The sequence below is a fragment of the Geotrypetes seraphini genome, chromosome 2 (assembly GCF_902459505.1).
Source record: "Geotrypetes seraphini chromosome 2, aGeoSer1.1, whole genome shotgun sequence".
Classification (NCBI taxonomy): domain Eukaryota; kingdom Metazoa; phylum Chordata; class Amphibia; order Gymnophiona; family Dermophiidae; genus Geotrypetes; species Geotrypetes seraphini.
In genome coordinates, this window is record NC_047085.1 from 488,209,304 (window position 1) to 488,225,945 (window position 16,642).

A 16,642-nucleotide genomic window follows, 5' to 3' on the forward strand; every position below is an offset into this window, starting at 1 on the left:
AATGCATTCCGAAAAGCAATAAAAAACGCCCTATTCGACAAATTCATTGACTAAAACAGACCACCCTTAAACTAAAACAAACCCCCCGTAAACGCTTCCACCCTAAGGGATTAATACAAAATCTCCCTATTAGCCAGTTCCTTCGTTTGAGAAGGATCTGTTACTCCCTGGATGAGTTTAGACTTCAAGCAAAGATAATGAAAAAAAGGTTTTATGAAAGAGGATATTCGACTGAAGTGGTCCAGAAGGCATATAAACGAGCTAAATATGCCCAAAGAGAATTGTTGCTAAAACCGAATGTAACTAATACCACTGAAGATACTGAAGAACTGGAGTCTGTAGCATTTGTGCAAAATTTTTCCTCCCAAGCTCCTGAAATAGCTCGTATGATACGGAACCATTGGCATATTGTCCAACTTGCTATCCCATCCCTGATAGAGTACCCTATATGCTCTTATCGTCGGGGGAAAAATTTAGGGGAAAGTTTGGGCCATTATATCCCAAGGGAAGATATGACTAAAATTAGGGGGAGTCGTGAACCCTGTGGTAGTTGCCAATGGTGTCCGTTTGTGATGTCAGGGGACAATTGGATACATCCGATCTTAGGCACTCAATATACTGCTAGATATAACACGACTTGTAACTCTGATCATGTTATATATTTGATCCAATGCCCTTGCCCAAAACTTTATGTAGGTCACACTACTAGAGCTGTGAAGATCCGTTTAACAGAGCATAAGTCTAGGGTGAATATGAGCTATGAAGCTTCCCCTTTAGTGAGACACTGGAGGTTATGTAAACATGGTCTGAAAGATTTAAAATGGAGGGTAATGGACATGATTACTGTAGGGTGGGAGGGAGGAAATATAGAGCGTACTTTAAATCTTAGGGAACTACGCTGGATGTTCCAACTTCAAACTATGGCCCCCTCCGGGCTGAATGAAGCCTCGGATTGGATGGCTCAGGTGGATTCTGGATGATTAGTGTGTGTCTCCGTGGTTTAGATGTGGTTTGAGTGACGCGATTTGCGTCGGGCCGGTTGCTAGGTGAGAGTATGATGTAAGGGGAGGGGTTATTTAAACACTCTGTATGAACGCCGCAGCCATCTTTCTGGATAGCCGGTGGCAGAATATTGGAGTAAGATTACCTTATCTTATCGGTGAGTGACTGTTATTTACAAAACTTTTTAGCCTTTTAAATTAGCAGAAGGTATAATATACTTATGTTCCTTTGTAGTTCCCCCGACCTTGATAAAGGACTTCGAAACGCGTCGGGAAGGGGAATTGATAAAGATTGAAGATAAGTGACGACACTTTTATATCTATTTAAAAGTTGAAAAATGATACATAACAGTATATAAAAAAATCTAAAAAATAATTCTATCAGTAAGGGAATAATGAAGAATTCCATAACCACGGACTCGTTTTGAGCAAGTGGAGTCAGAATTCCCACTGAAAGAAGAATTGCTTTGCACTGAGTGTTTGTTTGACTCTAAGAAGGAGGACATGTCTGGGTTTTCTTGGATAAATGGTAACCCTAATTACACCACAGAAGCCTTCCTGTGAACATTATTGTTTTCCTTTCTTGTGTTATAATTTTGTGACACTGCCTTTTTTTTACCACCTTCTGAAAGGGAAAAAAGAACCTTGCAAACAGCACTGTAGAATATTCACATGATTTAGTTGCAGGGGGGGGGGGGCATAGGTTTGAAATCATCATAGGCTTCTTGTGGCACAACTTTTTACTTGTAGTTTCTTCTCCTTCCAGCAGCAGGAGAAAAAAAAAAAAAAGTCCTTGGGCACAAGATGCACCTTTTCAAGACTGCGCCAGCAAGAATTTGCAGACATTTTGCACTTATTTGGCTGATAGTTAAACCTGGCTTTTACTACTCAGTTCCTTCCCTGCCTTTTCTAGTTATGCATGAAAGCATGTCAAACAAAAAACAAATGTTATTTTTGAGCTTTGCTGTGGTTTCCAATTTATGAGGGGTTTTTTTTTTCCCTTTGCATTTTATTCTCAGTAATCATTCTGTATCCTTTGGGCTATTTGTCCAAAATTAAAAGAAGTCAACTTAGAGCTCAAGATCTAAGCTAAGAAGGAGCACATAAGGCCTTAATGCGCGGAATAGCGCGCTAGCCGCTACCGTGTCCTTTTGAGCAGGCGGTAGATTTTCGGCTAGCGCACGCTATAGCACGCGCTAATCCGATGCGTGCGTTAAAAACGTTAGCGCACCTTTGTAAAAGGAGCCCATAGTTTCCAATTACAGTAAAACCTTGGTTTGCGAGCGTAATTCGTTCCAGAAGCATGCTTGTAATCCAAAGCACTCGTATATCAAAGCGAATTTTCCCATAGGAAATAATGGAAACTCAGACGATTCATTCCACAACCCCAAAACTTTAATACAAAATACTATTATGGGCTCCTTTTACTAAGGTGCAATATGCTTTTTAGTGCACGCTAACTGCTAACGCGTGCATGTTAGTCTATGGACGCATTAGCACGCGCGTAGATTTAGCGCACGCTAAAACGCTTCGCGCACCTTAGTAAAACAGAGGGTATAAGTACTCGTATTGCAAGACTTTGCTCATTTAGAACAGTCACTACCCTCTTGCAGTGTAAGACAGAGAAGAACCATCGGCTCTGTTGTGATGTGACGCTTGTATACTGTATGTACTTGTATTGCAAGACACTGCTTGTATATCAAGTTAAAATTTAATAAAATGTTTTGCCTTTCTTGCAAAACACTTGCAAACCAAGTTACTTGCAATCCAAAGTTTTACTGTACAGTGGAACCTTGGTTTATGAGCATAATTCGTTCCAGAAGCATACTCGTAAACCAAATTACTCATATATTAAAGCGAGCTTCCCCATAGAAAGAAAGAGAAACTTGCTTGATTCATTCCCCCCCCCCCGAGGCCAGTGGCACTGCTCTACCCCCCTCCCCCGAGAACCGGCATTGCTCCCCCCCAGCTCACGAAGAACCCCCCCCCCCGTGTGATCCGCCATCCTCCCCGCGATCCGGAATCCCCCCTCTCGCATCGCCCCCTCCCCTGCCGCGATCCGACATCCTCCCCGTACCCATCACCTACCAGAACACATCACTTACCCCCCATCTGGCACTCGGCACCGGCACCAATGCACAGGACATGCTGGTGCCGGTGCTCAAAGATCTGTCGTCCTTTTTGCTGGGCCTTGAGCATCTGCGCATGCTCAAAGCCTTAGTTCCTGCTCTCTCCGAGATTCTCGGAGATCTCGAGAATCTCGGAGAGAGCAGGAACTAAGGCCTTGAGCATGCGCAGATGCTCAAGGCCCAGCAAAAAGGACAACAGATCTTTGGGCACTGGCATGTTCTGTGCGTTGGGTGCCGATTGCCGGGTGCCAGATGGGGGGTGGGTGATGGGTACGGGGAGGTTGTCGGATCGCGCGGGGGGAGGCGCTTGTACGTCGAGGCAAACTCAGTTTCCGAGGTGCCGATTTTGCAAATGTTTTGTCTTGCAAAACACTCGCAAACCGGTGCACTTGTAAACCGAGGTACCACTGTACACTATTTCCAAATGAGACACACTTCCCATTAATGCATTGACTGACTGCCCTCTTGTGGCAATCAAAACACATAGCAGGTGTTTTCAACATAAATACCTTATGATGAGAACAAGCTTGGAAAAGGAACTTGAATCATGCTTTTCACGTCCTACAACTTCTTTCCTGGCAGTTTTACTAGCTCACTGATTTGGAAAAGATAATCAAATGTAAATTCCAAGTCTGCTATTCAAATTCCTACTGCAGTCTTCTAAGAGCCAGTTCCCACATCATTCCTAGAGTAACGAGCCACTGTCCTATCAAAGTATATTAGTTTTAAGAAATACTGTGGGTGGAGGTTTGATTGGCCATGGCTGCAATTCCCTAGTCCAGAAACTAATACAGAAAGGAAAATGCCCACCTCAGAGAAAGCATTTAAAAACAAAAACAAAAAACAGAGCTAATAAATCATCCCAGTACTGCCATAGTGAGAAGAGGGATGGGAAGAAAAAATGTTAGGGGAATATGTGCAACGTTCCAGTACTGGAGATTTGATTATTATCTTCCTGAAGATTTCATCACCTTTTACTGAATCTAAGAAAGCTCAGGAGGTTTCAAGTCCACCCCAGCTGAATGAGCCAGACAACAATTTTTCAGCCAGCTGTAGGGAAGAAAAGGTATCGAAGTGCAAACAGCCATGCTAAATTGCTATGTCCAACTTGGAAGACTGGGAATAAACTGGTTCTTGAACAGCTCAGTTATAGCCAATTATAAAATATTTTAGGGAGCCACTAGGAAAAGGCAAAATGTTGCAGTAAGTTGACAAGATCTGAATTGCCATTTCCGAGAATTATCCCATTCCCACAAGGATGCCGGGCTGTATAGAGAGAGGAGTAACCAGTAGAAAGGTGGTGTTGATGCCCCTGTATAGGTCGATGGTGAGGCCCCACTAGGAGTATTGTGTTCAGTTTTGGAGACCATATCTGGCAAAAGACATAAGAAGACTTGAAGCGGTCTAGAGGAGGGTGACAAAAATGGTAGAAGGTTTGTGCCAAAAGATGTATGAGGAGAGACTGGAAGCCCTGAATAGAGCAGTGGTCAGCAAACTGTGGCTCACGAGCCGCATGTGGCTCTTTAGCCACTTGAGTGCGGCTCGTGGCTCTGCTAACTAGCTTCACATTACTATGGACTCTGTATGACTTTACTGAAGTCATTTTATCTACCTGTATCTCAAAACCCCCCAAATACCTCAATAATCTTCTTTCCTGTAAGGAGGGACAGGAGTCCTGACTAATGGGTTCTTTTCCATTCATTCACGAGGATTGTAGAAGACATCATCTGCTTTTTCAGCTCCGGCTTCTTGTGTCACTAGGCAGTACCGCATCTCTTCAGTTCATACAAAAACAGTTGATCACCCCTAAGAGGAGAAATAACAAGGAGAGTACAGGGAACTCCCCAGTCAACTCAAACCTTTTCTTCTAACAAAGACAATTAAACAGCATGAAACTCAATACAAACAAAGGTGGACCCAAATATGTCACCTACCCATGTGCAACCAGCAGTAAAGACGTACGAGAACTGCATACCGGGAGTGAGGCCAATCCGGAGCCACTAGAGGCACCAGGCCAGAATGTGTCGCTGTCCGGTGAATGACCAGACCTATCAGAGGCCGGGGGGGGGGGGGGGGAACACATACAATTCATACAGGAAATCGTGAGGCAGCCAGGGTCAAACCAATGCATCCAACCTTAGCTTCCATGCTGTTTGTCGACCAAAAGGCTGCCTGGCCTTCAAGATCTCTGCCGAAGCCAACAAGACCCTCTGGGGTAAACCCCAGCTCTTTAAGAGCAGACAGAATGGCTCCTGCGAGAAACCAGGCTCCTGAGACCAGGAAATTCTAGAACATTGGCGACTCCAGCCCTATGGGCCGCCGAGAAAGAAAGAAGCAGCGTTTCCGCCCAGTGGAATGCCGCTGGTCTTTCTTGCGAGAGAGAGCGAGCGAGCGAGAAAACACTAGAAACATAGAAACATAGAAAAAGACGGCAGAAAAGGGCTATAGCCCACCAAGTCTGCCCATTCCAAATACCCTCCCTCCTTAAATTACTCCCTTAGGGATCCCATGTGAATATCCCATTTTCTCTTAAAGTCTGACACGCTGTTTGCCTCAATCACCTGCAGTGGGAGTTTGTTCCAATGATCCACTACTCTTTCAGTGAAGAAGTATTTTCTGTAGTCGCTATGGAACTTCCCTCCCCTGATTTTCAGCGGATGCCCCCTGGTGGTCGAGGGTCCCCTGAGGTAAAAGATATCTTCTTCCGACTCGATACGGCCCGTGATATACTTAAACGTTTCAATCATGTCTCCCCTTTCTCTTCGTTCCTCAAGTGAGTACAGCCGCAGTTTATTCAGTCTTTCTTCATACGTGAGATCCTTGAGTCCCAAGACCATCCTAGTGGCCATACGCTGAACCGACTCGATTCTCAGCACATCTTTCCGGTAGTGTGGTCTCCAGAATTGAACACAATATTCCAAATGAGGCCTCACCATGGACCTGTATAGCGGCATCATGACTTCAGTGATGTACATATGCCACCACTGTGGAGTCGAAGAAACTTGCACTGCTGGTCTTTCTTAAGGGGCTGGTCGAAGTTCCAGACATGTTGCGGACCAGGAGTCCACTTCCCCTGAATGGAGGGGCCCCCGCAAGGAGCCCACAACCCAATAGGCTGGCATCTGTCCTAAGAGTTATCCACTTGGAAATCCAAAGAAGCCAGTCTTGGTGAAGCGCTACCCCCTGAAGTCACCAGCTCAAATTGTCACTAGCTGGTTCCATCCATGGGAGCGGCATCTGAAGGGGAGAAAACTCAGCGAGATCATCAAGATATGAGGGACTCCCGTCAAGGGTGCATTGGTTCTCTGGCCTAGGAGATCGCCTCCAAGGAGGCTGCCCTAGACCCCAGAACCTGCAGATAAAACCAGGCTGAGAGAGCCAGACAGTCCAAGAGAATACTGATCTGTTGACGAATGTTCTGATTATTTGCCTTGAGAAGAAACATACAACCTTGTCCAGAGATGAAGAGAAGCCCCAGAATCTCCAGGGACCGAGAGGACACCCAGCGTCTCCTCCTGAACGTGCCAATGCCTGCAGCAGAGACACTATCGTCCTCACTGCACCTTCATACACCCAATGAGCTGGAGCCCAGAGCACCCGCAATCCCAGAAGACTAGGAAAGTCTGCTAGTGGAAAGTCGCCTCAACTACGATCATTTTTGATGAAAGTGCAAGAGCTGTTGTGAGGCCAAGGGGCAAAGCTGAAAACTGGAAATGATGTTGCATAACATGGAAACTCAGAAACCTGTGATGCTCTGGCCATAATGAAATATGGAAGAAAACCTCTGTGAGAATCAAAGACACTAGAAACTCCCCTGGAGACAGCAGCTAGCACCGTGTACTCCGTTTTCCATTCAGAAAAAGGGAATTTGCACGAAATGGGTGACCGACTGTAGAACCAGAATATGTCTCCAATTCTCCAAGCCTTTCTGGCACGAGGAAGCATAAGGAGTATCTGCTTAAGCCCCCTTTCATAGCCTGGAACAGGGTCCAACATCTCGAAGATTAAGGAGCGAAGCAGAATAATCAGTCAGCGCTATTTCTGATGACCTACCAGAGTCCAGAAACCAAGCTGGAGACAGGCAAAGGATGACTAACAATTGTCCAACGAAAGTCAAATCCACTCCTGATAAAACAGAAGACAGCTTGCGAGTGAGGAACCCACACCCTCCCCAGGCAACATCGGCGCTTTCCTCTATTTTTTTTTTTTAGGCATAGTCATGGCAGAGGAACCTGAGGATACCTGGAATTAGAACCATGGTAATATGGTTGTAGCCCTGGGAATGGCTCTAAAAACCTGAGGATCCCCGATGACACCTGCGGGAGGAACGAAGAGAACTACAATTCCTTCCCAATGTCCAGCGAAACTGGTGCACAGGGAATAACAGAGGGTGGCATTTGCAACCCCCGAGTAAAGGCCAGCCAGACCTAAACCAACAAGAATCCGGTTCTTGAAAGACGGCCGCTGAAGGTGATCCTTGAGGCAGCATCCTCATCCACAGACAGTTCAAAGAGTTTGGATCTCAGACTCTGCACCAGCAGCAAACGTATTAAGAACCCGAATGAGATCATAAACGGCGCCCGGCATCGCGGCCACACCAACCAGCACCAGTGGAGTATGCACCTCCACATGACCAGACAAGAACGCTCCCAAACAGGAAGCTTCGCCAGACGCCATAGACCGGAAAAGCCCCAACGCACCTGCCAGCTGCATCCAACAAGTGGGATTTAAGGATACACCGTTCCGAGGAGCCGAGTAAAATCCAGTGAAAAGGGCCACCCCGCAAACATGGCAGGGCTCTGTTGAGATAAATGCATTGCGGCAAAAAAGAATCCCCAGACTCAGAATGCAGGCGGACTGCGTCAGACTCCAGAACGGCCCCTGAGAGAGATTTTCTTCAGAAGACACATAGAAACATGACAGCAGATAGAGGCCAAATGGCCCATCTAGTCTGCCCATCTGCAGCAACCATTATCTCTTTCTTTCTCCGAGAGATCCCACGTGTCTATCCCAGGTCCTTTTGAATTCAGACAGTCTATGTCTCTACCACCTCTTCCGGGAGACTGTTCCACTCATCTACCACCCTTTCTGTAAAAAAGTATTTCCTTAGATTACTCCGGAGCCTATCACCTCTTAACTTCATCCTATGCCCTCTCATTGTAGATTTTCCTTTCAAATGAAAGAGACTTGACTCATGTGCATACACATTACGTAGGTATTTAAACATTTCGATCATATCTCCCCTCTCCTGTTTTTCCTCCAAAGCATACAGATTGAGATCTTTAAGTCTGTCCCCATATGCCTTATGATGAAAACCACATACCATTTTTGTAGCCTTCCTCTGGACTGACCCAGGCCAGCTCCCCAGCCCAAGAGGACCCAGACGAGACGAAGCGTGAAGCTCTCGCCCTCTCCCCCAGTGCACTATTGCACAGGATATATAATCGCTGATCTGGCACCCATCCAGCGCAATCAATGTCCACATCCAATAGATTAGGGGCTGGGGAAATCATACCAATCAATTATGAGTCAAATCGAGGGGTTTTTGAGGCAGAAATCAAAGTTAGAAAACAAGATCGTTTCTAAAATCCAAGATGGCCACCATCACAAATTTGCACCAAACACGGCAAAAATAAACAAAATCTGAAAATAAAAAACAGCGATTTGGGGTCTGGGGAGGTTGTAGACCTGAACCCTACCCACAGAAACTGAAAAACGAAGTTTAAATTGATTTACAAAACACCCCAAAGTTCCCATCCTCTATAATAAAACCCTAAGCGAGCATGCGCAATTAGGAGGCTGTGATCCCTGCCACCATGATGTGTGTTTCCGTGGCCGTATTCTATTTGTGGCGTGAGGTAGTTTCAGCGGGTTTGAAGCTGGCCTACATGAAAAAAAACCCACTGCCCACGGAAACAAACAGGATGCGAAGGACCACCGCATGCAGTTGAACAATCAACTGCAATGTCCATTAGGGGGAGGGGGGAGAAATCGAGCACCCTGGAGCAGGATGGCAGGGAGAGAGTGTGAGCATTGGATATAGCTCCACTTAAGGCACCGCTGCAGGCACCCCGGCAATGGGAAAAGGAGGAGAGGGCCCAATGATAGGGAGAGACTGCTGGAATTTGGAACAAATGGTGCTACTGGACAGGGGGAAGGTAAAAGGAAGGGATAATGGCTACTATTGGACAGGGGGAGCAGGGAAGGGGTACTGTTGAACAGGGGGGAGGTAAAAGTTAGGGAGAAGTTCTACTCCTGGACAGGGGGAGCAGGGAAGAGGTGCTGCTGGACAGGGGGGAGGTAAAACCAATGGAGATGACCTACTGATGACCGGCGATCCTCTGTAGGTTGCTTTGCAGGTGAGACTGGGAAGCCTGGATGGAGGGAGAGAAGGAACAGAAGGCCAAATCTCAGGCCAAATCTAATTACCCTGCGGGCCAAATTTGGCCCGTGGCGGCACGGACCTGAGTTTGACACCCCTGTTTTAGAGGCTGTGTCTATATATGATTCTTTCGTACCAAGCTGGTATATGGGATAAACAATTTGTTAATATTATGTCAACTTCCATCTCCTACTTAGCCTTTAGAAAAAAAGCCTGAAGATATTACTGTTTGGCAAATATGATGAATAACTGAATATGATCAACTGTGTATGTTCAGTATTTTTCATCTTTTGTTAACCGCTCTGAACTTAGAGGTAATTGTGGTGCATAAGTTTTATAGGCAGTAATGTACTTACTCACAGTACAGGAAAGGTGCTACCTGCATCAACTCTCACTGCAGCTGGAATATGGAAAAGATTTCTGCCTTTCACAAGCCTGAAGTTCCTCCAGGGGCTTGTTTCTTCAGGCTGCCTTTCACACAGACTTCGCAGGCCTGGAACCCTTCACCCCACTAACTCCTCGCATGTCTTCGGGAGGGGAGGGGGGGGTGAAACACAGCCGGCACCCGTTGCAGTCCTCTGAACCAATGTGGGGACATGCAATCTGCGCTCAAGCACCTGAAAAATTTCAGGGTGAGCAGTGCTCCCAGGGGCACCCTCCTTGAGCTGTCTCAAAGTTATTGCAGGCCAGCCAGGCAGGTACCCTATAGGGTTGTTCTCCCTGGCTACAGTCCTCTGAGCCAGAGACTTTCTTCTTCCAGGCAGAGTTGTCCCAGGATCTCTGGAAACCTCTGTAGCACCAGGAAGCCTCAAATTGGATTAAAAAAAAAACTAAAAATAATAAAACAGATGCAGAGAGAATAAATATATATTTTTTGAGCCTGCCCAATTAGGTTTTTTCCTAGAGAGTAAAGGGACTCCATTGCAGCCAGAATGAATCAAGTGATTTAGTGCGGAATTTAGTTTAATAGTAGGTTAATATCTATTGCTATTTTCCTTATGTTTTTGTTAAGTGTATCCCTTACCCCCAGGGGGTTTTCCTTTATGTCTTGCCTTCCTCCCTATTTGAGGACTATAATAATGAGTATATTGCCTGTATATTGTTTTCAGTCTGTATTGACTTAATATATGTATTTCAGTATTTCTCTGTACCATTTTCATTGGTTGTACAAAAATTATAAATATAAAATAAAAAAAATAAAAAAAACAGATGCAGAGAATAAAAAAAAAGGGCGAGGCACCTTCTCAACTCATTTGCAAAAGAAAAAACTGAGATGGGGCACTGCCCAGTGACACAAGGAGGCGGAGTTGAAAAATGTAGCTAATGCCTTCTGCAATCCTAGCAAGTAAATGGAAAAGTAGCCATTAATCAGGACCCCTGTCTGTCCTGCACTAGAACAAGAGATTTATTTTAACCTAGCATATCCGGTAAACAGCATTAAAGGGCAAATTCTATATTAGGCGCCGATATAGGCACTGTTCAGCGCGATTCAAGTAAAAATGGGTGCTGTTTAGTGAATCACGTTGAGCGGCACCTATTTTGGAGGCGTCCATTAAATAGGCCAGCTCTAGGCACAGCTAAATGTTAGGCGCCCATGCGAGCGCTTGAGCACGCTTAAGAGCAGTGATTCTCTAAGAAGGCGCCTAACACGTAGCCACGCCCACGCCTAACATGCATATTTATTTGAAGGCCGCCTAAATTTTTAGAGGCGCCTTGTGACAGAATCGCGCTTTATTGATAGGCGCCTAGGTTTCAGTCAGTGCTGCTTAAAAAGTTTGATTGAGCTTGTTATTCAATTTAGGGAGGCGCCTCCAAAATAGGTGCCTAACTTTAGGCGCTGGTTACAGAATTTAAGCCTATCCACAGGTTGGAAACCTTTTCCACTATTGCAGGGGTAGGGAACTCCGGTCCTCGAGAGCGGTATTCCAGTCGGGTTTTCAGGATTTCCTCAATGAATATGCATTGAAAGCAGTGCATGCACATAGATCTCACGCATATTCATTGGGGAAATCCTGAAAACCCGACTGGAATACGGCTCTCGAGGACCGGAGTTCCCTACCCTTGCACTATTGGCTAGTTCTGTCAATATCTGGACAATTCTTTACTTTAGTCTCTTACCTGACTGCCAGACCGATGTGCAAACATCATCCTGTGGAGACTGACGAGCGCTAAACCCCAGTGCTTCTTCACAGAACTCAATTTTCTTCTTGTACTGCATTTCCAATATGGCAATTGCCTCCGGCATTTTTGCCGACAACAGCCTATAGCAGATGTCCGGCTTTCCAATAAACCGCTGGCGTATGCTGATCTCATACGGGGAATGTATTTTAACGTCATCCACCTCCTCCCGTTCATAGCGGTGCACAAGCTGAGAGCCACCATCGTGAATCTCCAGGGCAGACACAAGCACAATAAGTTTGCCTGCTTTTAGGTTCACATCTGTTCGGTAGGAGAAAATAATGGGGATGGCGATTATCACCCCTTCCCCCCTGAGAGTCGTGGGATTGGAGACAAGGGTGGTCTCTCTAGGCCTGGTGTCTGTAACAGTCTTCCAGAGTCTGCTGCTGAACGGCCACCAAGAAGAAGAATCAAGTTCTGTCAGCATCCTAAGGCACAAGCATACATTAGAGAGAGATTAAAAAGTGAGAAAAATCTATGCATATTGTTAAGAAGTTAGTGTAATAATAATAATAATAATTTATTCTTATATACCGCCAAAGCCATAATAGTTCGAGGCGGTTTACAATAAGACGTGCTGGACAATCAGAGAAATAGTCACAATGTAAAATCATCAAATACAACAAAGAAAAATGGGGAGACCCAATGACCCACAGTGAAAACAATCCACCGATGAAAACAAAAACAAAAACTGTGGATGCAGATGTTCTGGAGATAATTTATTAAACACTGACATATAAAACCATGAAAATTCAATTTAAAAAAGTACAATGATAAAAAATGCTGTGATTAAAATCCAACCGGACCCTACACGGTCTGTGTTTCGGCGAACACGCCTTCCACAGGGGTTCAATGGATTGCAAATTCCCATATAAAGAACTGGACTGAAAACAGTCTATTGTCTTTAAACATGTGAGCAAAGAACACCGCAGGCAAGCTGAAGTAGCAAAAAAAAAATGCCCATCTGTAGTAACCATTATCTCTCTCCTTATTGGCTAAGGCTCTTAACATTTGCATCTCCTCTTCCTATAGGCTAAGGCTCTTTACACCTGCATTGTGAGGTCATAGGGCTTTATGGTTATAGAAACATAGAAACATGATGGCAGATAAAGGCCAAATGGCTCATCTAGACTGCCCAACAAAGAAAAATGGGGAGACCCAATGATCCATAGTGAAAACAATCCACCGATGAAAACAAAACCAAAAACTGTGGATACAGATGTTCTGGAGATAATTTATTAAACACTGACATATAAAACCATGAAAATTCAATTAAGAAAGTACAATGATAAAAAAATTCTGTGATAAAAATCCAACCGGACCCTACATGGTCCGTGTTTCGGCGAACACGCCTTCCTCAGGGGTCCAATGGTTTGCAACCTCACATTGTCTTTAAACATGTGAGCAAAGAACACCGCAGACAAGCTGAAGTAGCAAAAAACGCTCCTTAGCATTTTTTTGCTACTTCAGCTTATCTGCGGTGTTCTTTGCTCACATGTTTAAAGATAATAGACTGTTTTCAGTCCAATTCTTTATATGTGAGTTTGCAAACCATTGGACCCCTGAGGAAGGCGTGTTCGCCGAAACACAGACCGTGTAGGGTCCGGTTGGACTGTTACCACTGTATTTTTTTAACATTGTACTTTTTAATTGAATTTTCATGGTTTTATATGTCAGTGTTTAATAAATTATCTCCAGAACATCTGTATCCACAGTTTTTGTTTTTGAAATCATCAAATACATGCATACAGAATAAAAGAAATAAAAACAGTAAAATTGTATTTATAAGCATTGTATAGATTCTCTGTATTGATGTCTTGTGAATCTCACCATTTTCCTGTTACAGTTATATTTTCTTTGTATTCTTTCTGAAAACTCAATAAAATTTCATGGATTTAAAAAAAAAAAAAAAGTGAGGGTGGGCTCAGGGCCAATACAAAGATACTGGGTGACCTAAGAAAACTTTCAGGGCTCCTTTTACGAAGGTTCGCTAGCGGATTTATCGCACACATCGGATTAGCACGCGCTAGCCAAAAATCTACTGCCTGCTCAAAAGGAGGCGGTAGCAGCTAGCGCGCAGGGCAATTTAGCGCGCATTAAGCCCCTAGCGCACCTTCATAAAAGGAACAGTCAATGTTGTGCCCCCCCCCCCTTCCCACCAAAACAATCATGATCATCTCAACACCATTCTCCCAGAGTAAGTAAAATGGGCTATTTGAAATGTCCCACTGGTAAGAATACCCGTTTTCTTGGAGGAGTCTTTAACTTAGTGTAGCTTTGCTTTCACTATTGTTGCTTTTTGACGCCCTCCAGAAACTGCTGCCCTAGGCACATGCTAAGTCTCTTTTAATATCTGGGCCAGCACTGGGTGGTTCAGTCGTCTCCCAACAACTCAATTCCATATTTCATCAGTTCACTGTTGCATGCATGACCACACATCTCTTCAGAACGCTTGGATAAGTAGGAAGTCTCACCAGAGATGTTCATATGTAACTGTAAGGATTGGTAGTGGCCCCCACAATGTTAGGTTGTAGGGGTTATGTTAGGCCAAGGTTCAATTCCCTCACCAAAGATTCACCAGGAATAGAATCAAATGAGAAGCACAGCCAGAGGTGATTGCATAAATAATATATTATAGAAATAGGTTTACAGAAAAGCAATATTCATAAGCATTACAATTAAGCATTCGGGTTCCCGAGACAGAGAGAAGGGATAGAGAGATAGATAGAGAAAGAGATAGATCCTTGTGTGTTGCAGAGAGGAGGCTTTTATAGCTTGGAATCTTATTCTGAATATAGAAACTATTGTATTTCCCAGTATCTTTTCTGTTTAGAATTTGTAAACTGTTTGAAACAATGGTTAGTTTAATTGATAAGGAGGATGTGATACTTGCAGGCATGGTAGATGGGATTAGTCTCTGGCTTCTTTGTCCCATTCAAGAAGCCTATCTTCTTGATAAACAATCCAGTCTGGCTGGATGATTAATGTACGTGAATTCTGTGCAGGAGCACAGAATTCTGCATCAACATTCCAGAGTCAGATTGATATCATTTCCCATAGGCCTTTGCTGACATTGGTTATGCCAGCTGAAAATGCTGATTGCTAGCAATAGCTATGCTGACAGTAACCACTGTACCACAATTTTGCCCGCTATCCCCAATGTCAGCATGTCTTATGTGAGAGGATCTAACAGGATGGGCCTGATGACCGAGAGTTTCTAACAGTCTATGGATTACTAATTATAAGCAAGATTAGTTTCACTTAAGGAGCACTGATGAATATGTGCATATATTATCTCCCAGGTCTCCTCCCCAAAGATAAACCCTAGCCAACTTTCCCAGACCTGCTGAAGAGCAAGACAGATCCAATCTAAGCAGTCATTGAAGGAAGTATACACCCTAGATAAGATCCCTTTCTTAGGATGATCCTTAAAAAGGGCTATTTCTAATTGATTGGAGTCGGAGTTGAGGAGTCGGAGACATTTTGGGTATCTGGAGTCGGAGTCGTGGGTACCAGAAACTGAGGAGTCAGAGTCAAAGGATTTATCTACCGACTCCATAGCCCTGATTAGAAGTTCTGTAGAGGTTTTGTTTAGCATCTGCCTCCAGTAGAAAGTTTCTCACAGAAAGAATTGAAGGAAAAAAAAGGGGACTTTTGCATGCCTAGACCACCCTATATGTTCAAGCCTACCCCTAAGGGGTCTAAAATATGGAGTAGAGGTTGAGTGAAAGTGGTTCACCACCACAATACAAGTCTACCAAACTGGTATTGGGCAGACTTGCATGGTCTGTTTCCCATAAAGCTCTCTCCTATGCTATAATGTCATTCATTCACCCCTCCCTCCCTTGTATGAACAAAAAATAAAACTAGAATGGAGAAAAAGACCTCAGTTGAGTTTCCCTGGTCAGAAAAATAAACTCTTCTCTATTCAGCAATGTTGTATCTTTTATCAGTGATCTTATACTCCTTTTATGTTAAGAACACTGCTAAATAAACAGAGTGGACATACAGCTACATATTTAAAAACGAATTCTTATTTCATGATGAATAACTTTTGAACTACAATGTATTTTAAATAGAAAACTATCTTTAAAAAAAAAAAAATGCTTTTTTGAGGAAAAACCTGATTTTTTGGATTAAAAAAAATCATTGATTTTTGTCCACCCTGATCTTTAAAACATATGTAGGCTGGGGTACGATTGCTTCTTTACCAGCCTATATATGTATGTTTACTTCTCTGCAATGATTTAAAAATAAAAAGGAAAAAATTACCAATGCATATATCAAATATAAAGCTTCATGCAGCAAAATTCTGCCAAATCAATCCAAAACCCTTACTGCACCTGTCGGCCACATCCATATCCGATTCAATCTTGTCCAGTCCGTTCATGATGTGATCGAACTGCTCTCCTTGGTGCTGTAGTTCCCTGGCTGAGTCCTCCAAGCGCTTCTGGGACCCCAGTGTTAGATTTATCAGCTCTTTTCCCTTGCTACTCTGAGTAAGAGCTGCCTGGCCTTCAGCTTCTTGGGGTGCAAGCAGCCGATCCCTCCAAAAGTGCTCAATGACAGTGAAGACCACATTCCTATTGGGCTGGAGAGAGCTGAACCAGTGTTTGGTTTGCTCTCTCTCAAGTATAGTAATAGAGCTGAAGATGACACTGGAAGACTCCTTCTTGATATCATTGATGCTGGAGAGATGGAAGCTGACCAGAAGCTCTCCACTCTTATCGGCTGTAAACTTCAAGGTGATGGGGGTAAGGGAAAGCTGTCCAGAAACCCATCGTTTCTCAGTGTTTAAGTAATAGGAGCATGGCCAGGAATGGATGCGGATGTCCTTGCTCATCAGTTCTTGCTCTTAAATGTAGCCTCAATGGAGTAATCACACTGCACCTTTAGAAAACAAAAATGAAAAAGAAGCAGACAAGCAAATGCCAATGAGTTCTAGTAGAGAT

At 44.1% G+C, this 16,642-nt stretch overlaps 1 protein-coding gene across 1 annotated transcript in view; it reads right to left on the bottom strand.

Moving 5' to 3' along the window:
• The window catches only part of SNAP47 (synaptosome associated protein 47), a 61,735-nt gene that overhangs the window by 40,251 nt on the left and 4,842 nt on the right, over positions 1–16,642 (bottom strand). The window contains exons 3-4 of the mRNA XM_033931837.1: positions 16,034–16,580; positions 11,631–12,118 (exon numbers count right to left, since the gene is read on the bottom strand). Of these exons, the coding sequence (XP_033787728.1) occupies positions 11,631–12,118; positions 16,034–16,533 (988 nt within the window). The 5' untranslated portion in view covers positions 16,534–16,580. The remainder of the gene's footprint in view (positions 1–11,630; positions 12,119–16,033; positions 16,581–16,642) is intronic.